Source organism: Mustela nigripes, chromosome 7, assembly GCF_022355385.1.
Source record: "Mustela nigripes isolate SB6536 chromosome 7, MUSNIG.SB6536, whole genome shotgun sequence".
In the NCBI taxonomy this organism is placed as follows: Eukaryota; Metazoa; Chordata; class Mammalia; order Carnivora; family Mustelidae; genus Mustela; species Mustela nigripes.
In genome coordinates, this window is record NC_081563.1 from 126,555,887 (window position 1) to 126,578,628 (window position 22,742).

Genomic DNA, 22,742 nt, shown 5'->3' on the forward strand with positions numbered 1-22,742 from the left:
CCTGTGAGATCTTGCTGTCCACTGCTCAGGTTGTGAAACTTGTGGGAAGGGGTCTGGTGCCCCCAACATTAGGAGATTATCTAGTCTAAATCTTTTCTCTCAAAACTCACTTTCTTGTTGGTTTCATCCAGCCTTGAGCTTTAAATTCCTTCTCTCTGCTGATGACCTTCAAAATTGTATCTCTGACCCTGATAGTGCTCCTGACCTCCAGACTCAGAGACCCAACTGTCCCCTTGACAGCTCCACCCAGATTTCTAGTAGACATCTCAGTCTTAACATACCCAAGAGTCTTAATTTTGTGCTGTAACCTTGCTCTTGCTGGAGCAGTCCCCATCTCAGCAGCTCCATCCATCCATTGCTCAGGACACACTTGTCAACCACATCCTTGCTTTGTCTCCCTCTCACTCCTCTTATCTGGTCCCTCACAAGCCCAGTTGGCTCTACCTTCAACATACACCCAGAATCCCATACCTTCTCACCTCCTATGCGGGTCTGAGTCAGCATCACCTTTTGCCCACATGATTGCAGCTGCCTCCTCACTGATCTCCCTTCTTCCAACATTGTCCCCTTATGGTCCATTTTCAATATGGTGGCCAACAAGTCAGCTTTTAAAAGTATAAGTTGGATCACATCACTCATTGACTCTGTATCTCACTCAGAGTACAACCGAAATCCTTTCAATGGCTACAGTGTCCTACGTGATCCTGTTTCCAGTATCTCTTTCAATCTCATTGGACTCTCCCCCTACATCACTTACTTCTCTCTTCACCCACACTGACCCCTCATGACAAACACACTATGTCTCAGGACCTTTGCACTTGCTGTTTATTCTGCCTGTACATTCTTCCTCCAGCTTAGTGATTCTCCAAGTGTGGTCCCTGAGCCAGCAATAGCAGCATCACCATGGAATTAATTAAAAAATGCAAACATTTCTAATAACCAGACCTGCTGAATCAGAAACCCTGGGGGGAAAGGGCATCAATCTGTATTTTAGCAAGCTCTCCAAGTAATGTGGATGCACAGTCAAGTATGAAAACCACTGTTTCACATAGCTCCTTGGTTCCTTCAGATCTTTGTTCAAATATGCTCTTTTGTAAAGAAAGGCCCTTCCTGACTCCTCTATCTAAAATAGCACTCCCCCAGTATAATGCAAAAATTCTCTAGATTTCACAGCACTTAGACCTGTTATATAAGGGCCTATAATATATTGGCTTGTTTATTTCATTCCCGTCTGTCTCTCTGCCCTGTATGGAGGCTTCCTAAGAACCTCCAGTGCCTGGAACAGTGCCTGGCACAGAGTAGACCCTCAGTAAATGTCTATTGCATGAATAAACCCCTTCAATGTTTCGAAGGGAACCCGGTGCCCAGAGAGAGGCAGGGACTCGCCCAAGGTCATGTAGGGAGCCAGGCTTCCTGACGGTCAGCTGTAGGACCTGCTTCACTGTGTTAGGTTCAGCGAGGCTGGTGTGCCCCTGCTCAGAAGCGTGGCTCATCGGAGGCCCCCGGCACACTTCCCTTCCTTTTTAAGCTGTGAGTGGTTTAATTTGCGAGCCCCGCTGCCTTTCATGTCCCAAGCTGTGTCCCTGCTCCCTCTGATCTCCGAAGCTGCCCAGACCCTGGTGCCGCTTGTCCGCCCCGCCCTCTTCAGCCCAGATCAGGAGGCTCAGTAATTGTGACTGATTTTCAAAGCTGCCTGGAGTCTCCACAAGCACCCCGGTGTCAGATTTGCTTCCTCTTCAAAAAGTTGCTTAAATGAAATAAACTAATTTAATTTCTGCTTCCTCCCTCTCCTCCTGGCTTCCTTGGCTTGTCCAAGTTGAATCCAATGCCTCCCTCTTTCCTGAGCTGAATGTCAGAGTCAGTGAGCTGGGAGGGGAAAGGGAGGCAGGGCAGGAGCTCCTCAGGCTGATTGATATTCATGAACCCAGGGACTGGCTCTGCCTCCTACAATCTGGGTGACCTTGAAAGTGTCCTTGTCTTTCTCTTGGCCTCAGTTACCCCGAGTGTGATGCAATGACTCTTGCCACTCCAACAGTCTAGGAACCAAGACTTGACTTGCTCAGTCACTGACTTGCTATGCAATGGTGGACATATTTTCTCCCCTCTGAGCCTCAGTGTTCCCATTTGTTCGATGGGGATGCCACCATCAGTCCCATCACTTCTCAGAGTTGAAGTGGGAGTGAAGTGATGGACAAGCACCTGGCCGATGCCTCCCTCTGGAGTCCCCTATCCCCACCTGTTCTCCAAACCGTAGCAGAGAGAGCTTTCTAAAATGCACCTCAGGACCTTTGCACTGGATTGGCTCCCTTGCTTTAGCTTTTCCCAGGTTCTGTGCTTCCACCAGGTCTTTTGGGTATGGCTCTTGCTTCCTTCTCCAGCCTCACCTTGTGTCACTTTTCTGGTCTTTTCCATGTGGATCCATTTGGGATGAAGAGACACAGGGCCAGGGTTTGAGTCACTGAGTAGGGGCTGCTGGATGGGGGGACATCAGGGGCTTTCACTGCCCCTGACTTGCTGTGTGATCCTGGACACATCACTGCTCCTCTGAGCCTCAGTTTCCCCCATTTGCAAAATTAATTTCTAAGTAATCACTAGGCTCTGAAAGTCCATGGGTCTTTGCTACCAACAACTTTCAATGATCTCTCCATCGAACCCGTACATTGAAGATGTCCACTCGGCTGTCTAGTAAGTACTTCCAACTTTAGCTTTTTCCAATGATCTCTCCACTGAACCCGTATATTGAAGATGTCCACTTGGCTGTCTAGTAAGTACTTCCAACCTTAGCCCAACTGAAACCAAACTCCTGATTTCGCACTGTCCCCCAGATCTGCTTTTCCCGCTGCTCCTCCCATCTCAGCAAATGGAAACCCATCTATTTAACTGTCCAGGTCAACACCTCAGTAGTCATCCCTGAATTGTCTTTCTCTCACATCCCACATCCCATCCATTAGCAAATGCTTTCAGCTCTCCTTTTAAAATAGATCCCAAAGTCGACCTCCTCTCCCTACCCTTACTGATCCCGCCTTGCTCCAAGCCACCATCATTTCCCACCTAGGTAATTACAATATGCTCCTCTGCTTCTGTCCTTGCCCCACGCCCCAATCCCATCACCACCCGATCTTCACCGAACAGAGTGAGGTCCTTTTAAAACTAAGTCAGACCATGTCACTCTTCTGAACAAGCCTCTTTGCGGAACGCCCCGACTAGGCTCCCCGGGGCTGCACAATCTGATCACCTCTCCACTTCTCCTCGGAGCCTTTGTAGGTACGGTTCCCACTGCCTGGAATGCTCTTCCCCCCAGGGCCCACCCTTTCCTTTCTTCAGGTCTCTGTTTCACAGTCACCTCCTCAGAGAAGCCCTCTAGCTTCACCTCCCAATGCTCTGTTTGTTTACTCGCTCACTGCCTGCCTTTCTCAGCCAAAAGTTACCCTCCATGAGAGGGAAGCTTGTCTGTCTCTTCAACGGCACGTTCCCAGTGCCCAACACATAGTAGGTTCTCCTGTACCCTTGTCGAATAAATAAATGGATACTCTCAGACACATAGTATGCCGTATGCACACAGAGGCCATAAAGTGCCTTTTGCCTAGCCATGTGCGTGCACACACGTGTGTGAACGCATACGCACACCAGGCACACGTGCACACCTGTGCATGTGTGCGCACCAGCCCACACCCGCATCCCCGCCCTCACTGTTTCTGGCCTCCCACCGTCGTTCTGTGCCCACCCGTATCTCTGGTCCACTTCTTCCTCTCCATCCCTGGCTGCTGGCTCTCTCCCCACCAATCTGTCAGATTTAGCCCCATCTGGGGAAGCGGGGGCTGCCCGCACCCTCTCCGAGCTCAGACACCCCCTGCCTCTGACATGCCCTAGTAGGACTGGAAGGCCCAGAGAGGGGCAGCCCTGAGCCCTCGACCACAGTATGTCAGGGATGGAATGTGAGGTGTCGAGGACTGAGGACCACTGCTCTCCACCCAGCCTGGCATGCAGGTGCCTGGGGTAACTCCCTGCAGAAGATGGCTGAGCCCCTTGCCCGTGACTCCGGCTTCTCCTGGGAGTCCCGGCCTCAGTGGGCCCTACCACGGGAGCCAGTATAGTCATCCAACCTCTCGCTCCAGTGTCCCGCTGCTGTGTGGTGGTGAGCTTCCGAGTGTGGCCTCTCCTGCAGTCTTCTCACATGCAGGGGTTCTGGTGTGTGGGCTCCTGATCTACCCATGCCATGGTGCGTTCCCGGTGCCCCTGCACTCTAGCGGCCATACCCAGCTACGTGCTGCTGACCTGCGTCTGCGGCTCAGCCGTCTCTGTGAACCTGTGTTCCCAAGTGGCTAGGTCTTGGGACCTAGATTGGTGTTGGGGTCTCCCGTGGGCAGGAAACGAAGTTGTCTGGATGCTGTTGCCCCTGTCGCTGTGCCCCTCCCCGTTGTGGCTGCTCTCCGCTAGAGCCTAGGCCCAGGTGGGTCACCTCTGTTCGTGGCTTTAGCCTATGGCTACGTAGGTGGTCGTTTCTGTGCACAAGCTCCATACGGGCGAGGTGCTGTTTCCTGAGGGGCTTTGTAGGAGGCTCTGTCGGGTGTGAGGCCGTGTCTGGTTGTGTGCTTGGGCCTCGTTCTAGCTGTGTTCCACTCTGGTTCTTTCCAGATGTAGGTGTGCCCGTGTTCAGTTGTGCCTGCCCCTGTGTGGGACTGTGGCCAAGGGCTGTGCAAGGTCAGCGTGGAGCTGAACTCTGGGCAAGGCCGTGTACAGGGGAGCTGCTGAGCCTGGAAGTGGGGCTGGGCCTGTGGGAGTGACCGTGGCCAAGCATGTTGCTCTGGCTACCCGCAGTCCAAGTCATGTGGGGTCAGTGTCCATGTACATGGCTGGGGCCATGTGTGTGTCTTAGTCCGGGTGTGCAGCTGTGACCATGTCATCACTCTGCTTGAGCCCGTGTGGGCTCCTGGACTCATGCCTGTATCCCCTGCCTGGGGCAGCACTTCCTGTCTCTCCTGCCTCTCCCCAGAGGATCAGCCAGTCCCTGTAACAGGCTCCCACTCCGAACCTGGCAGCTCCCCTCGCCCAGGCCCCTGACTCCGCCCAGCACCCCCAGGGCCCGCCGCCCACCTGTAGGTGAGAGCTCAGCCACACTTCCAATGTAGGGGCCGTGCAGGAAGCGGGGCTCACTGTCGTTGATGTCCTGCACCTTGATGATGAACTCTGACTCTGGTTCCAGCAGGCGGTTGGTGGCACGATCCCGGGCCTGAGCCCGCAGCGTGTAGAAAGTTTTCTGCTCACGGTCCAGGCGCTCCATGGCGTGGATGTCTCCCGTCAGCTCATCGATCAGGAAGATGGTCCCAGCTCCCTCACCTGAGATGGTGTACTTGATGGCCCCGTCACCCTCGTCCGAGTCCGAGTGGATCTGGGGAGGCAGAGAGGAAGGTCAGTGGGTCCGGGGCGGGCCCTCAGAGTTTGCATTTCTAACAAGCTTCCAAACGGCTGTTTCTGACCCCGCTGGGAATTATGGGTCCAGCCCCACCTGCCCAGACTCTGAGCCTGGCCCAGGGCGCGGGCAGGGGGTGAAGGGAGCTAGGACGGAAGGGAATGCTCATCACCGGAGACCCTGCTCTGTGCCTGGGGCCGTGCTAAGTGATTCACATACTCATCCATTCAGAGTTTTCGAAAAAAGTGTTTAAAATCTACAGAAGGCTCTAGTACCTGCCTGGCACCATGGGACACACAAAATTCACCAGCCAGGCCAGCAGGGGCACTGCCACAAGATCTTACGGCTGCAGGACCCTAGCTGGGCCAGGCAGGACCCTCTGGCTACTGGGTCACGGAGAGGTCGGGGGAGCTGAGGGAACTGGGGGAGGAGGGAGAGGAGGGAGACCATTTACTATGCGTGGGGGGAGGGGGCCTATGTCACTATGTTCACGACCGGTACAAGAACACTGGTATGTACTAGCTGAAAATCAGCCCTGCCTGAGACATTATAAGTATCCAATAAATGGGAGCTATCGTTACTGTTATATTATTTACTAAATGTTAGCTATATATAAGTGCAATTTAATCCAGGCACCGCCAGGCTCCAAGTCCCAGGCTGTTTTCACTGAACTGAGATCTCTTAGGCAAGGAAGCAGTAGCAAGAGGGTTCTCCCAAACAGATACACCTAGGTCCCGATTCTCCGATTCCCAAATTTCCGAGGCAACTCCAAGCAGAGGGAAAAGTGTCCCATGAAGCGGGTGACCTTGGGTGGGTCCCTGCTCCACTCTAAGCTTCCGCAGAGATGTAACGTGAGTGACAGAATCTCTAAAGCCCCCTTCAGGCCAGGATGCCACGTACCCCAGCCCACACAGCAGGACAACAGGTACCAATGAAGTCGTCACGGAGGGGGATGAAATCCCACCCCTTGCCACGCAGGAGGAGCCCGGGTATAAATTCTGCTGGTGGAACTCTGTGTCTGAAAGGTGGATTATAGAAGTGCCATTTGGAAGATTGAATGGCCCATAAACATTTTCATATTTCATTAGCCGATTAATGGGCATCTCTCTCTTTTTGGCGAGTCTGCTGATTCTCAGCAGAAATTGCGGGGAGTAAATGGAGGCGTCTGGTGGAACCTTCCCGGGTCCCCGTCCTGTTATAGATTGCCCCAATTAATGCCCGTTCTGGGCTCCACTGAGAAGCCTTCTTCCTGTCCAGTTACTGTTAATAGATTTCTCATAAGTGGCTGTATTGTAAAAACCTCATAACTCAGTTTAATGCCCCCAATAAAATTATCTCAGGACGTCAGCCCTGAATCATTGGCAGTGCTGGGGATGAGGAGACCTGTCTCTCCTGTTTGCTGTTTATGCTTTCGCTCCACCTTGGCCCAGGGGACGTGGGAATAGGAGAGGGTAAATTTGTTCCCTCTTCCAGCACCTCCATCCACTTTCCAATCAGACTCGGCGTGTGCTTACGGAGTCAGCAAACACCGCGGTGCGGTGGGATAGACACCACATGGGGGGACGCTTAAGAGCGATAACCTTAGCCGTCTTCACCTCTGCCCTATGAAACATCATTCTTCCCATTTCTCAGGTGAGAAAACGGAAAAGCAGAGAGGGGAAGTCACACAGCTGAGTTCAGGAAGCCAGTTTCCTGATCCCATGACTCGCTGATGTTATGACCATTTTTCCTCTCTGTTTTCCCCCGAGAAATCAGATCGAGCCCTCCCTAGCACAGGTGCGGTGAGGATTCAATGAGAGCATGTTTGTAATGACCTGAACCCGAGGTAGATCATTGTTGCCTTCCCTTTCTGCCTCCTGGGTCTCTATCATGTCCCGGCAGACCTTCCTTATGTGTGAACTCAGACCCTGGACAGGGATGGACACTCATGCGGGACGGGTGGGGAGGAGGGAGTGGAACCCGGCGGAGATGTCACTGATGTGCTTCTCCCGTGAAGGATGACATAGCGCTCATGCGGTGGCCCAATGGCCACTCTCTGGGGACTGCAGAGTCAGAGCGGAACGGGTGGGGGCAGGGGGTAGGAGTTAAGAGTTCAGAGCTGTAGGTCTGGGCTGGGCTGCGGCTGCCTGCCCTGCGCACGTGGCTCCTGGCTCCAGAGAGAACATTTCTACCCCCAGAAGAACATTTCCCAAGACTCTCAGCTGTGAGGGGAGGCTGGAGGACAGCACTCTTGCTTATGGAGCGCCGACCATGGGCCAGGTGTGTGGCGAGCCTCTGCGGAAATCTAATTCAACATTGGAGCGCCGGCCTGTCCATGTATCGACCTTTCCCAGGTGAGGATACTGAGCTGGGCCCAAGTCTGTTTGACTCCAAAGTGCAGTCTGTCCTTCTGCAGCCTCTGCAGATCTGTCAGTCTGGCTGGGGGAGAGGGCTGGACACACCTTTTGCCTTGTACCGGCCACAGTCAGAGGCGGCCTCTTCTACCTGGGCCTCTACTTCATCATTTGGAAAAGGACTGCAAATCACATATGGAGACAGACGATGGGCTTGGGGATCGGGAACAGCTGGGTGCCAGCTCAGGCTCTGCCACTGGCCTGTGGTATGGCCCTGAGCCTCGGTCTTCTCATCTGTAAAGGACACACTATGGCTCCCACATGTTCAGATGATTCATAAGATAACGGGTGGAAGCTCCTGGCATGAAATAGGTGTTCGTGCAGTCCAGTTCCCTCTCCTTTTCCCACCCTGAGCTCAGGAGGGACTGAGGGTCACGCACTTCATCCCCCAATGTCTGACACAAGACCGTAGGCTGAAATCCTGACCCACTGGAGAGACAGCAGCATCATCTAGTACCTTCTTCCCTTTTAAACTGGGCTTGTTTCCTCCTTCAGGCAGTCCTCTTAGGTGCCCCAACCCATTTGGCTGAAGAGCCTTCATCCTGCCCACGCACACTCCCTTCTGCTCCACACTTCCCCATAACACCTCAGTGTTGCACATCTGTCTCCCCAGCTGTCCTGGGCCTCAGGGGTGTGGACTAACTTTGATTCACACCTTCTGAAACCCCCATGCTTGGCACACATAGGTGTCCTGAGTAGGCCTGCAGAGAAAATAAGGGGAAGTGAGAGAGTTGAGTGTGTGTGTGTGTGTGTGTGTAAGGGTACATGCATATGGGAGTGTGAGATGTAAGCTCCTTGAGGATCAAGTTCCTTCTACCCAGTACCCAGCACAAGGCATGACGCCAAACATATCAAAAATGAAGAATGAAATATGAAGAATGAAGAATGAAATATACAACAGTCACTAAAATGCCCCACCTGCCTTCTGGGATTTCTGGAGGATCCAGTCACTGTCAAATCCCAGGTACACATGAGCTAGACTACAGAGAAGACTCATTAGACACACTTCTAGACCGTTGACTGTGACCTCATGGATGTCTCATTAAGATCTTGTGAATCAGAGTTTATTTCCTCCCTACTGCACAGGTTGCAAGCTGAGGATCAGAGAGGGCCTAAGTCTCCTCTAAAGTCACACAGCCAGCAAGAGGCAACCCTGAAGCCTGAGTCCACAGTCTGGGTTCTTTCCACCGCCATTAAGGGTGGACAGCCCCAGAGGAGAGCCCGCTCCCCAGGCCCAAGGCCCAGATCATAAACAATGGGAAAAACACAAGAGTGATGGCTTTTCATCCTGGGGGGAGCTGAAAAATGGGATTTACGAGGCCATTAATTACTTCCTCCTAATTAAATCAAAATTAAATGCGAGCAGAAGTACGTTTTCCTTATTAAAGACAATTAAACGGACAGCGCAGCTACGCAAATAAAATGAGTCCAGGATTTAAACGGAAAGCAAATCAAATAAAAAGCCTCCCCCCGGAATGAGGGGTCTGCTCATGCCTGTGCTACTCGTAAACCAGGAGTTCATCAATTTTCTTTAAATATTAGCAACTTAATTAAATCTGCTCTCCTCCCCACTTTAATCCTGCTGTATATCTAAAATAGATCTCACCGCCCACAGGAGTTGGTCATAAGTGCTGACCCCATAATTCTATCTTTTTAGAAAAAAAATTAAAAATCTTACAAAATCCACATCCAGCTGACAGAAGCCTCTGGGGAAATTACAGTTCGGAAAAGGGATTAGTCAAAGTACCCAGATTGTATGGAAATCTGGGAGGCTGCTTGGAGGGTGGGTACTGGGGGCAGGTGAGGGGAAGAAGTGGCAAAGGTGGTATATAGTCCACGGGGCAGGACTGGGGAGGGAGCCGTGGGTGTTGGGGCCTCAGTGACAATCACGGACCCCAGGGTTCCTGCGGGTGCCGACAAGAGCGTGGCGGTGAGTGATGGAGAAGGCGTGTGTAAAATAGGTTACCGTTGGGCGCCCGGGGTTCACTCTGCGGATGGTGTTGTTGCTAAGCTACCTTTGGAATTCGACAAGGACGGATGCTCCGAGTGGCTCCCTGGGGCGGGGGACCGGGAAGCAGCGAATTCACTGGAACCGTGGAGAAGGCCTTTCCCCCAAAGAGTGAGAGAGTATGGTAAGAGTGTGTGTGTGTGTGTGTGTGTGTGTGTGTGTGTGTGTGCATGCAATGGCCTGCACAAAGGTGGGGCTCAGCTTGCAAGGGGACAGGTGGTTTTTAAAAGCGCAAACCCGTATTCCTCATATTCCAACTGCATACTGAGTGAGGGGTGGGCTAAGCGACCACCTCTCCCCGCCCCACCTGCCACCACTTGGGGTGGAGAATCCTGGGACATGGGTTGCCCAGAAGGCTTCCAGGGTTTGGGGAAGGGGTTTGGGAGTGTCTGTGTAGCTGGGAGGCTCAAGCTGGTGGAAATAACAGGCGAGACCTATAACTACAAAAGCTAACACCCAGCACAAGCCAGGTGCCAGGCGCTGGCTCTTCTTGGCTCTTGACTTATACCAGCTCGGTAAATCCTCACCACAGCCCTTTGAGGACAGGCTAGTAAAGGCCTTACTCAACAACAGATAAGGAACCTGAGGTTCAGAGAGGTTCAGTAATGTGCCCCAAATCAGAGAGATAATAAGGGGCAGAGCTGGGATCTGAGCCCCCAGCAGCTCTGGCTCCAGCTGGCCCCCTCGAACCACATACTATATACCACCTTTCCGAAGGCAGTATGCTCTGGACACATGTTTGCAAAGAGATGGAAAATTCTCTTTCTTCCCTGCAGAGGTGCGCTCTGGGAAGAAAGGAGGGGGGCTCTGGGTGAAGATGATGGAAGAGGGGGGTAACATGGTCATGGTAGCCATGAGGATGTTAGGAGATGTTGCCCCAAGGAGAAGAAAGACACTCTGGCCTGGCACAATGCTTGGCTCATGGTCAAGGGCACTCACATTGCCCTGGGCCCCAAGCTGGTGTCCAAAATCTGGTTTCTAGGGTTGGTTCTGTCACTGTGTTGCTGGGAGACTTTGGTCTGATGTTCTCTGCCTCTGGCCTCAGTTTGCTGGTGTTATAATCAAAGGACTTCCTAAGGCCACTGACTCTGGTTCCTGGAGTTAGGGATGGGGTTCCCCTTAGGCTGTTGAGATGCCAATGGCCAGCCAGCTACAGGCAATGTGCTGAGTCAGCAGTGGATTCTGCTGGTTTCAGGACTATTGGGGGATGGGGAGGCCTGGGCGCCCCAACTGCTGGGCAGACGACAGAGTTCAGGTACCTGACAGTACCAAGCTGACATTTGGGCAGATGTCTTTCCCTGCCTCTCTGGGGATTTCCTGGACTCAAGTCCGCCTCTCAGGGCCGGACGTCTCAGAGAGGTTAAAAGAATCAGACTGGGACTGGCCTCTGACACACACACAGGTTCAAGCCTTGGCCAAGTTGCTTGTCCCCTTTAGGACTTTGCTCTTTCTCAGTCTTGGTTTCCTTGCTCCCAAAGGGAATGATGATTTCTACCTTGCCGTTTACGGATTAAATGCGTCCTATGAGAATAACGAGAAAACAACGAAGAACAGCTGACGTGACTGCGGTCTGAACACCATATATGCTGGCTTCTTCCTTAATCCTTTCAGCAACTCTAGGAAATGGGCTCTCTAAGCCCCCCATTACAGACGAAGAGACAGATTCAGGAGGTGACGTAACTCGTTCAAGGTAATACAGTCTGGGTTGGCAGAGGCAGGCCTTAAGTTCCGGTGCATCTGGCCCCCAGGACTGCATTCCTGGTCTCCTCACCATCAGCTGCGGCCTGGCCAGACTTGGTCCCTCCTGCCAGCTCCACCATCTCACTGCCCTGGCTGAAAGTCAGGAGCCCTAGGCTCTGCCACTAGTTTGCCAGGTGACCTTGAGCAAGGACATGGATGGAGGGAAGGTAGCCAAGGACCAGGGATTACTGTGTCTAGACCAGAGAAAATCTAAGTTTCCTGCAAAACAAACCAGGAGATTTACATCAAGCCCTTCCTCCCCTCCCTGATCCCCGATCCCCGATCCCTGAGCCTCTGACCTGAGAAGGTTGATCAAACTTCCAATTCTCAGACCCATTAAGCACACAGGAAACTCCAGAGTTGGTCCCCTGACCTGTCTCTGCTGACCAAAACTTCCTGGAAGGCTGACGGGCAGAAATCAGAGAGTTCCAGCACCCTCCACCTCAGTACCTCAACTGCTGACAAGTCTCTGACTCAGGCAGGCTCCCTCAGGCCTCCACGTCTTTGCACGGGCTATGTATGCCCTTTTCCTCATCAGCCCCAGGAGCTCCTATTCATACATCAAAACCCTGCTCACGTGTGTTCTCCTCCATGAAGCCAGCCAACAGATACCATTTACTGAATGTCTGCTCGGCGCTAGGTGCCCACCTGTGAATCATGTATCAAAGCTCTCTGCTACTCTGGGGAGCCCCCAGATGGCAGAAGCTGGATCTTACTTGCCTCTGCCTCTCTGGCATTGCACCCATGAGGGGCTGAGAATTGAATGGCTGAACAAAAATCTCTCCCAGCTTCACATACTCCTAAGGCACAGATGCTTAGCCTCACTAACCATCATTTACTCAGTTTGAGAGAGTAGCTTTCATTCATTCATTCACTCATTCATTCATTCATTTAATACGAACAGTTTATGGACAATATATGTGCTGAGTGCTGGATGTGACAGTGAGGAAAACAAACACTGTCTGATAGGAAATATATACATTAACTGCATAATCAAACACACATGCATAATTAAGTGTTATGAAGGAACGCTATGGGGACGTTGGAAGGCATCGTGACAAGGATGGATGGCCATATCCAGGGGATCTAAGCCTGGTGTGGTCAGGCCAGCCTCTCTGGACATGTGGCATTTGAGTGGAGACCTGAGTGTCAGTATAGATTAATCAGCAGGAGCAGGAGTAGAACTGACCTGTTCAGGGGGAGGAAATAACCCAGACAAAGGGAAGGGGCATTGGCAGGAGCAGTGCACTGTGAAGACCGTCAGAAGAGCCCTGGGCCTGAAACTCAGAGGAGTGTGCCAGGAGGTAAGGCTACAGGGGACCTAGATCTTTGTAGGCAACCCAGTGAAATTTGGACTTGACCCCAAGTGCATGGGAAGCTACTGAAGAATTCTAAGCAGAGTGGGGACAGTATGTATGTGACATGATCAGATTTGCAAACTTGTTTCTACATTCTAGATGGATCCAGCTGTGACGGCCTGGGTTTACCTACTAGATCTCTCGGCTCTGCTCTGAGAGGCGCAGGGGAGGGGGATGGGAGGAGGGCTTGGGACGGGGAGGGATGAGCAGAACGCGCCACCCTGCTTTCTGCCCCAAGCCGGGAGCGGGCTAGGAGTAGGGACCCGGGACCGGGACTTGGGGGAACCGGGTCCCTAGCGTCCCAGGGGTCCTGGGCGCGGGGCAGCGGGTGCGGGGGCCCCACTTTACCTTGCCCACGTACAGGGGCTCGGTGCCCGTGTACTCCTCCACCACGAAGAACTGGTTCCACACCCAGCCGCGCTTCACGCGCCCGGCGCTCGGCGCGCCGTCCAGCCGAGCCCCGGGTGCCGCCGGCGCGGGTGTGCCCGCCGCCCACAGGCGTCCCGGCAGCGGTGGCGGTGGCGGCAGCAGCAGCAGCAGCAGCAGCGCGGGCGACAGCGCGGCTCCCACCCGGAGCCCCCGACCGTCGGGCCGCGGCCTCATGCTTGGCCTGCACCGGGCCGGGGCCCAGGAGCCTGGACGGGAGGCACCAGGGCGTCGCCGCTCCGTGGCACGACGGAGCGGCACCACGTCACATGGTGGCTTCAGTGCGGCCGCCGGGGCGCCGCCCCCGACGGGGCACCCGGACAGGCCCGCCGCCCTGCGCGCCGCCCAGCGGCGGGGGCGCCCGGCTGCAGGGGGAGGGGGCGCGGCGGCACCCGGGGCATGGACTGCCCCCGGGGTCCCCGCCCGCGCCCCCCTCGCTGCCGCCTTGGCCGGATCACCAGGCGGCGCCTCCGCGGCTCCCGAGGCGGGTGTGCGCCATGGTCCCCGCGCAGAGGGGTGCTGGTAGGGGCCCGGCAGATCCCTGGAGGGCTAGGGGCGGTCCCGACCTGGCCCGGAGCCTGCGAGAGAAACAAGAGAACATCAGAGGAGGCGCCTTGTGGGGGCAGGGCAGGTTGAGTGGACCTCTCGACGTTTAGGCGTCAGTTAAACACCCGTTGTGATGCTTAGGGGTCCCCCACCTTCTTGGTCCTCCGGTCTAGTAGTTCTGCCCCTCCCCTACCTACCTCCCAACTCCAGCCCTGGATGCTTCCTTTCAACTCCCATCACACACCTGTCCTCCCCCAGCCTGCCCCGACTTTCTTAAGACCCCTGCTCAGCTTCTCCGGAGTCCTCCACCAGCCCTCAAGCCCACGGGAGCAGGGACCTTCCCAGCTGCCTCCCCTTTCCCTGGCTGGCAATCTGTCCACCCCAGCCCACCCCCTGGAAATCCCCCACCCTAGACAGGGAGCAGGCCTTTCTAGAAGGGATCTTCTAGGGCCCCCAGGACCCAGGCTTCCTGGGTGCCCAGAGTCCCGGACCCAGCCTGCCACCCACATTCACACCTCCTCAAAGCAGGTGAGAGGTCATTCCACCCAACACAGAAGCCCAGGAAGGGCCCTCTGTTCTCTTGCTAATGGCTGCGTGGGTCCCTTCACGGTGGGGGACCTGAATCCCAGGGGGCCTTGCATGGAGGTTCCCTGAGTGACTTTGGGCGGGGCTGCAACCCCTCTGAGCTTGCCACAGTGTCTCCACATTCCCCCAGAAAACCTTCCTTTTGCAGCATCTGAGAGACACTGCTCCCCCTTCCTGGACCAGCACTGCTGTCCCCAGATCAATCCATCTCTCCTTCCCTCACCTCCATCAGATCCTGCTTTCAGCACGAAAGGATCTGAGGGACTAACTCCTACTCAAGCCATAATGATGAATAATGGCTTAATGTGGGTGTTTACAGGGGACAGCAATGCTGCTTTAATGGAGGGACTTCAGGCACTGACAAGAGTGCGTGGAGGTGAGAGGCTCAGTCCCCACTCTTCTCCCCAAGCCCAGTTCAGCTCAGTTCAACAACTCAATTCCACTGAGCTCGGCCACATTTGGGCTGGAGGCTAGGACAGAGATAAATAAGCTTCCAGTTTAGCGGGGTGGGCGACATAAGTGCAGGGTGGCTTGTGAGCAGAGCTCTAAGAAGGACTCGGGGAAGAGAGTGGGCACCGGTGTCTGGAAGGAGATGGTGGGTGGAAAGGAATCTGGGTTGCTTCTTGGAGGAGGGGGCTTCTGAGTGGTTGGGAAGAAAGGGATGGGCATCAGGGCCAAGGAGTGTGCAGGCTGACTCGGGGGCATTTGGCTGGTTGGGGGAGTTCGGTTGCAAACATGGGGTGTGTGGCTAGGCAGGGGATGGACCAGGTCCTCTGGCAGAACAAAGAGGCGGCCAGAATCTTTGGGGCAGAAGAAATGTGATCCAGCAGCACAGCGGGCGGCTGTCCTGCCTTTAACTAAGTTGTGTCAGTCATAGCAACTGTGAGACTGGTTTTTTATACCCATTCTGCAGATGTCTGATTCCCCAGTGTTCCTTCCCCACATGGGCAAAGGAACTTCCTTAGAGAGGGGTTCAGAGTAGGGAGTCATCTGTGGGAAGGGGGGATGGTGATGAGGTTAAAGCAGCATCTCAGGGCAGTGAGAAGGAGAAAACCTCACAGCCCCTAGGGAAGAGAGGAGGGAGGAGTCCCGAACATGGCACCATGGTGTTCTCTTTCCCTGCAGGCGGCACCCTGAACGAATGGAGGCCAGGAGGGCCCATGAGACTGGTGTGAGCGTCCCCAGTGCCCCGTCTCACCCCTTCCGCACCCACTCTGTGGGGCCTAGGCATAAAGGCAGAGCCAAGGGATGAGGTGCCCCCCTCCCCTGGTGGCCCTGCTCTGCGATCCTGGAGATGTGCCGCCTCTGGGGATCCGGCTTTGATTCCCCACGTTACAGCCTGGGCCGGTTGTAATGAGGCTGGAGTTATGGGTGAGGAGGAGGCATCGCTCCGCAGCCTTCATTTCCTGGAGCTTATGACTTCCCTGCGGGCTCGGCAGGAACTGTTCCCCTGACTCCATCAGGCAGTTCCAGGACCCATCACAGCCCTACAGGGATGCAGAGGGGAGGGGCTGGCAGGAGGGTGGGCATGGGGGGAGGCTGGGACCACGTCTGGGGAGAGCTGGGGGGGTGCAGGAGGTGGGAACAAGGGGCCATCCCCAGTGTTTGCAGGCACCCTGTTACTGCTCTTTCTCTCTCTCTCCCTCCTTCCTTTTCTTTCTTTACAGCCCCTTTTCAAAGATTCTGTCATTCATTCATTCATCAAACATTAGCATCTACTACAAGTGGGGAGACAGAAATGCATGCGTTCATTCGTTCCTTCAACATACTTTCAAGACAGCAAGATACAATCAGTTCCTCAGTTATGTATCAGGACAAAGATGCATTTCTCCTGGTTAGTCATTTACTCCTTCAACAAATATTTACCACATCTCCCTGATGCCAGTGCCTGCATTGGGCACTGGGAACAAAGCAAGAAACAAAAAATCCTGGTCCTCACGGGGTTGAGCTTCTAGTTATAAAGGAAAGAAATCTACCATATAATTTCTGGGGGCGATAAGTGATGAGAAGGAATATAAAACAGGAAAGGGGGAGGAAGAGAATGATGGAAAGACTGGAGTGGGTGTCTTATTATAGATGTGCTATCAGGGAGGGCCTGTCGGAGGAGGTGACATTTGGCTGATTTGGAAAGATGAGAAGGAGCTTGGCACAAAATGGTTCCTCGCAGAGAGAATAGCACATGCAAAGGTCCAGAGGCTGGAATAAGCTGCAGAAGAACAAGAAGGCCACTGTGGCTTGTGCAGAACAAGAGCGTGGCTGAAGATGAGTCAGGACTGAGGGACGCAGGCCAGATCAGGCCGAACTGGGAGAGGGAAAGCAGTTTGCATTATATTCTGTGTGTGCAGAGAAGTGCTTGGAAAAATTTAAGGAGGAAAAACCCATAGGAGACTGAAATGGTCTCTGGCCATCAGGGGATTTCATGATGGATGTCCTTCAACACAGGAGAGCCAAGCACAGCACAGTGGGGCACAGCGGATGGACTGCATTGTAGAGAAGGTGGCTCTTGAAGTCATAGTGAAATAAGGATTTGGGCATGCGGGATTTGGGGTGTGGGGAAGAGAAGGAGCTCTCTGTGGAAGGACTGCCTGGGGCAAAGGCCAGCGGTCGAATCCCACTTTTGAGAGGGGCAAAGTGAAATCCAGAATGTTGTCCAAAGTTGTAGAGGATGCTTGGTGGCCGAGTGTGCTGTGGAACCCAGGCTCGGATTCCACTGGGTGTAGGGCACCTTTGAAGGAACAAGAAAAGTCGCCCCTCTCCGTGGTGCAGCCCAGGGCCAGGGGCCACGCTTGGCAGGACCCGGGTGGCCGCATCCCACTTGGCTGGTCCCACAGGATGGGTTGAGGGGCAGAGCCTCCTAGCCCTGGCTCTCCCTCCTCCCCAGTCCGTCCCACCGCCCACGGGGCCTCTCTCAGACCTGTTGGCCAGGCTTGCTGGTCACCTGCCAATTCACAGCTCTGCCTGGCCTTGCCAGGCCTTCTGCAGACAGTTCAGCCTCCTCTCTCCCTCCCTTTCTCCTTTTCCTGCTCCAGCTGCGTTTTCTGAGTGGTGTAACTGCAGGACCCTACCCTGGCCTTCAGTCCTTCAGGGGAGGCTGCTGGGGAAGACTTGGGCCTGCCGTGGGATCTGCCAGGCCTTCCCAGGAGATCGTGAGCATGTTGGTGGCTTTCTCTGGGCCACAGGTCTCAACCTACTGCACAGTTGTTTCATCCTATGGGATTAAATGTCGAGCATAATAAATGTTGGTTTTGCCCTCTCCGCTCTCCAGCCTCAGCTCCTCTGATCTGTGTGCTCTCACCACCTCGTAGGCCTGCGTGATTCCTATGTGCATGCGGGCCTGTGTCTGCAGTCATGGAAGTCATTAATTCCGTAGGCATTTCTGAGTTTCCACTCTGTGCCGTTCTAGGCACAATGAAAAGAAATGGGTAGAGTCTTGCCCTTGCAAGTATAATGGGGGACAGACAATAAACATATAAATAAATAACATGACAGTTTGTGGTAAATGCTGTAAAGAAAAACAAAGCAGGGTAAGGGGCATGGGAAGTGCTAGAGTGGCGGGGGATTTATTCTCTCTCTCTCTCAATCACCTGTTATAAATGATAGTTTATAGAAGGTGGTCAGGGAAGGCCTCATGGCTAAGGTGACATTTGAACAGGGATCCAAAGTTAGGGAAGGAGGGAGCTCTGCACATCGCTGGGAGAAGAAAATTCCAGACTGGGGGAACAGCAAGTGCAAAGGTCCTGAGGTCAGTGCATGTTTGGTGTGCAGGAGGAACAGCAAAGAGCCCCTTGTTGCTGAAGTGGAGTGATGGGGTGTGAGTAGCAGGAGATGGGGTCAGAGAAAATATGGAGGGGGGCATCAGGGTTTGCTGGGTCTCCTTTGGGTTTTTACTGTGAGATGGGTCCCCTACCCTGGAAGGGTTTGAACAGAACAATGGCATCATCTAATTTCTATTTTAAAAGATCACTGTGGCTAGCTATTGTGTTCAAAATAGGGGGAAGCTGGGGGCCCATTTCAATAATGCAGACAAGAAGTGAGGGTGTCTTGGACCAAGGGGGAGCCGTGGAGGTGCCAAGAAGTGAAGCTGTGCCGTGGGCTACGTTGTGGGTCCGAGAGGGGATGCCAGGGAAAGAGGAACCAAGCATGGTCATCAGGCCGCCTCAGTAAGGGGAATGGTGAGGTTTCCTCTCCCCAAGCTGAAGGCAGCTGTGGGCAGAGCAGACATGGAATGTGTTCCATTCAAATGCCTCTTAGATATCCAGTAGCCACGTGGAACAGGCCAGGGCACCTAGAGTCAGGAGCCCAGGATGGGGTGCCTGGCTGCAGGGGCGCATCTGGGAACTTGGATGATATTTAGAGATGAGCTCGGACAAGCCCACAAAGTCTTGAGTGCAAGTGGAGAAGAGACCCAGCACCTTCACTACAGAGTTCGGGGAGGTGAGGACGGCCGCCTGAAGGAGGCTGAAGAGGAGGAAAGAGAAAGGCAAGGGAGGAGTGGCCGGAGAGAGGAGTTCTCCTGGAAGCCCATGGAAGACCGTGCTCAAGGAGGAGGGGCCATCTACTGTGCCCACTGCTCTGTCGGGTGAGTGACCATCTGCCCAGCTTTGCCTATGACAGTCCAGCTTTACATCTGTGGTCCCGGCATCACGGCCAATAGTGTCCCACCCGCTCTTCTCCCAGTTTAGATGATGAATTGTATGGTCATCTTCCTGCCAGGTCAAGTCAGATGTGGACTTCGAATTGACCGTTGGTTCCAGCAACATGGAGGTCATGGGCGGCCTTGATCAAAGCTAGTTTGGAGGCATGGAGGTGTGCAGGCTTGAATGGAGTGGGTTCAAGAGAGACTGGGAGGCAGGGAGTCAGAGACACAGGTCGGGGTGGGTGACGGTGCCTTTGGGGATTTTTTGAAGATTCCTTTTCCCTGCTCCCCCAGCCCCCACCCCTAGCTGAGCAGTCTAGGGTTTTGTGATATTTAAAAGAGAGGGATGGGAAGTATAGATTAGCCAACTGCTAACAGCCAATTCATTTCCCAGTCCTTTCTTGTTTCAATTCTGTTTCAATATTCACTCCCAAGCTTCGCCATGTGCTCTGCTCCGCCTCTGTGAACACTGCTTAGTCTAAACCAAGGAGAATCATTCCTCTCTCCCCACCAGTGATTGGTTTAGAAAGTATCACATGACACAATTCAGGCCAGTGAGATCTAAAGGGATAACTGTTGGAGAGCGTCTGGGAATTGTTTTTTGTTCTCTAAAAAGAGATGCCTTTTGGCCCTGGGTGGCTCAGTAGGTTAAACATCTGACTTCCTGGGGTCCTGGGATCAAGCCCCGCATCAGGGTCCCTGCTCCACAGGGAGCCTGCTTCTCCCTCTGCTGCTCCCCCTGCTTGTGCTCTCTTTCTTTCTCTCTCAAATAAGTAAAGTCTTTTTAAAAAATCATAAAAAGACATGGTTTGAGGAGAAACTTTTCATTTTCTGCATGTCTGAGGAGGTGATGGCTGGAGCTATAGCAGCCATTTTGGAACAACGAGGGAAGCCACTACCGCTGAGAGACCACAGGGACTTACTAAGAAGGATGGTACAAATCTGTGGCTTGGATAATGTTGTTGAACCACTGGCTTTACCCATTTGGGGCCTTGAAGATCCAGTTCCAGCTCCTACTTTCTCCAGATTCATTCACTCTCCTCTGAACTCCCTCAGACCCATCTGGCTGAGTCTTCTCTGGGGTTTGGTGTCACTTGTGATGGCAGGCTCTGGAGGACAGAAGCCATGACTCTCCTTTCTTCCATCCCTCCCTGCTCCTTCCCACACACGCCTGGCAGGGCCAAGCATAGAGCTGGACCCTGGAAGGAACTCTGGAGGGTCTTGCCTCAGAGAGATACTGGGAACTGCCTGGGCAACATTCTACCACTCATCAGTTACCCTCTCTGAGAGGACCTGCCAGCCTTGCTGATTTGCTGTGGCCTCATCTATGCTCTGGGCATCACTGTCACTGTCCACACCGTGTCCTTCCAGAGTCTAGGCTGGGTGGCCTGCGTGTCCTTTCTTGATTTCTCAAAACCCTGGTATCATTGCTGCCAAGGCTGTATGACTGCCAGCTAGAGGCTCTGGGCCCTCCTTTGTCATCTGGCCGTCTCCCTGGGGACAGAGGAAGGGCTTCTTATCCTACCCATCGGCATTCATTTCCTAGCCTCTCTGTCTGCCAAGACTAAGAAGGGCTGGGCACAGTGACCCGCAGGCAACATAAAGCAGGGGACACTTCATGGTGCAGCCTGGACCTCCTCCCCTCTGCCTCCTCCCTAAAGTTCCTGACCATCTTCCCAGCCCCTCTCTCTGGGGCAGGATTTAACATTCAGGGGAACTACGATGATGAGGTCCAAAGTCAGACCAGGCTTTGAGTCCCAGTTCGGTTACTGCATGTTTGACGTTGGTCATGTGCTCCATTTCTCTGAGTCTCTGTTTTCTCATCTGAAAAGTGGGGCTAACGGGGCTTCTCTCCTAGGGTCTCCATGGGAGGATTCGCGGGGATGAGGCACGTGGTGGGATCTATGGCGTCTGGCAATAATATTAGCTGACCGGAGAATACTGACCATCGTTCTCATTTCTGGTCACCTGACAGCTGCTTACTGGACCCCCACTTTGTACCAGGTGTCCTGACCAGGTAAAAGACTTCGCAGATATTTGTCTGCTCATTCCTTTATTCACTCATGCGGTTATTTAACAACTGCCCTGGGGCCCACAAGCACACCTCGTTCCAAGAAGAGTGAAGGCTTGTCCGGGCCAGGGCGGTCCCCCCACCCCCCCGCCCCCGCCTCCAGCTCCAGTGGTGAGGCGGGGCTGCCAGCAGCAGCTGGACCTGGCAACCTGGCTCCTGTCTGCCCTGTCTGAGTCCCCAGGGGCACTGTGCCCGTTGGATCCTGAGCCTAGAGCTCTGCACTTGGCTGCTTTCTTCTCCCTGGGGGAAAATTATCTCTCCAGCTCAGTGCTCTCCCTTCAGGCCAGAAGGGATCCTAGTGCAACGCGGGAGCTGTTGAGGCATTGTCCAAGGGCTGCCTCGTCTCTGCTCACCTCTCTTGCCCCGCTCCCACCCCTCCCAGGTGGAGGGCACCATGAAGCCCTAAACTAGAGTGCAGACTAGTGATTGCCTGGTGTGCCCTGGCATGCGTGAACACACATGTGCCTCTGTGTCAGTAATGATGCGGGCTCTGCAGCCCTGCACACTGGAAACGCTCCCTAAGTGTGGGGTGAGGCACCGGGTGGGAGTCTGCTCTGTGTGGGCTGAGCCCATGGGCTATTTCTGGGGCCGTGGGTGTGATGCCATGTCCTCTAAGCTCAGCAGTGTACTGCTGGGTGGGGTGGGCTTGTATCTCTGAGTGTGTTGGTGTGTGGGGTAGGAACCTCCCAAAGCTTCTGAGCTTGATAGCTGGACCATCACCTAGGGGGGCAAACGTGGGAGATCAGGGGAGAGGGGATGAGCACAGTTGGGGCTATACCCACGCCATTCCCATGGTCACCCCACCTGCTGCTCCAAGGGCCCCCCCAGTCTTGTCCCCCAGTCTCTGCTGAGCACAGGTATGTTTTTGTGAAGACCAGCTCGGTCTGGAAGGTTCTCCAGTTCAAAATCTTCCCTGACTGCCTTTCACCTTCGAGATAAAGTTAGTTACCACTCATCAGTTACCCTCCAGAGTCAAAAAGGGCTCTTCGTGCTCAAAACGCGCCCACATAACCCTTCGAGGCAGGTAATCTTCTTTGCCCTCATTTGCCAGATGAGCAAACTGAGGCAGAAAGAGCTGGGGTTTGAGCCCTGGGCTGTCAGCTCCAAGGCCTGTACTGTTAGCCACTCCACCCACGGCTGCCCAAGGCCCTGTGAGATCTGGACGTGCCCACGCTATGTGATTGCCACCACGTCTTCTCCTGTGCCCGTCTGCTGGGCAGGGACTCCACCCACTGTTCCCTACTTGCGTGCCTCGGGGCCTTTGCCCCTGCCAGGAATCTCGTCTCTTTTGTGGCCTCATGCCCAAGTCTGGCCCACCCTCCCGCGCCCAGGCCACTTCCTTGCGGTCTCTCTGCCTCCTCCCGCAGACCCCCATAAGCTCGCTCATCAGAGCCCTGGCTCAGAACCAAATTCTCCCTGAATTGGCCTCAGCAGCCTGCCTGCTGGCTCTGGGCGCCTCCATTACCACTCTATGCCCTTGGATCCATACCTCTGTGCTGTGCTCTGAGTGGGTGCTACTGAATGTGGGCATGGATGAAAGAATGCATGGATGGACAGACAAACAGAAGG

At 54.1% G+C, this 22,742-nt stretch overlaps 1 protein-coding gene across 5 annotated transcripts in view; it reads right to left on the reverse strand.

Annotated features, from left to right (window-relative positions):
• CDH22 (cadherin 22) overlaps window positions 1–22,742 on the reverse strand; it is a 120,437-nt gene that overhangs the window by 54,958 nt on the left and 42,737 nt on the right. For all 5 annotated transcript variants that reach the window (XM_059407141.1, XM_059407137.1, XM_059407138.1 and 2 more), the window contains 2 exons: window positions 13,258–13,913; window positions 5,095–5,389 (listed from right to left, as the gene is read on the reverse strand). In XM_059407141.1, the coding sequence (XP_059263124.1) occupies window positions 5,095–5,389; window positions 13,258–13,512 (550 nt within the window). In that variant the 5' untranslated portion in view covers window positions 13,513–13,913. The remainder of the gene's footprint in view (window positions 1–5,094; window positions 5,390–13,257; window positions 13,914–22,742) is intronic.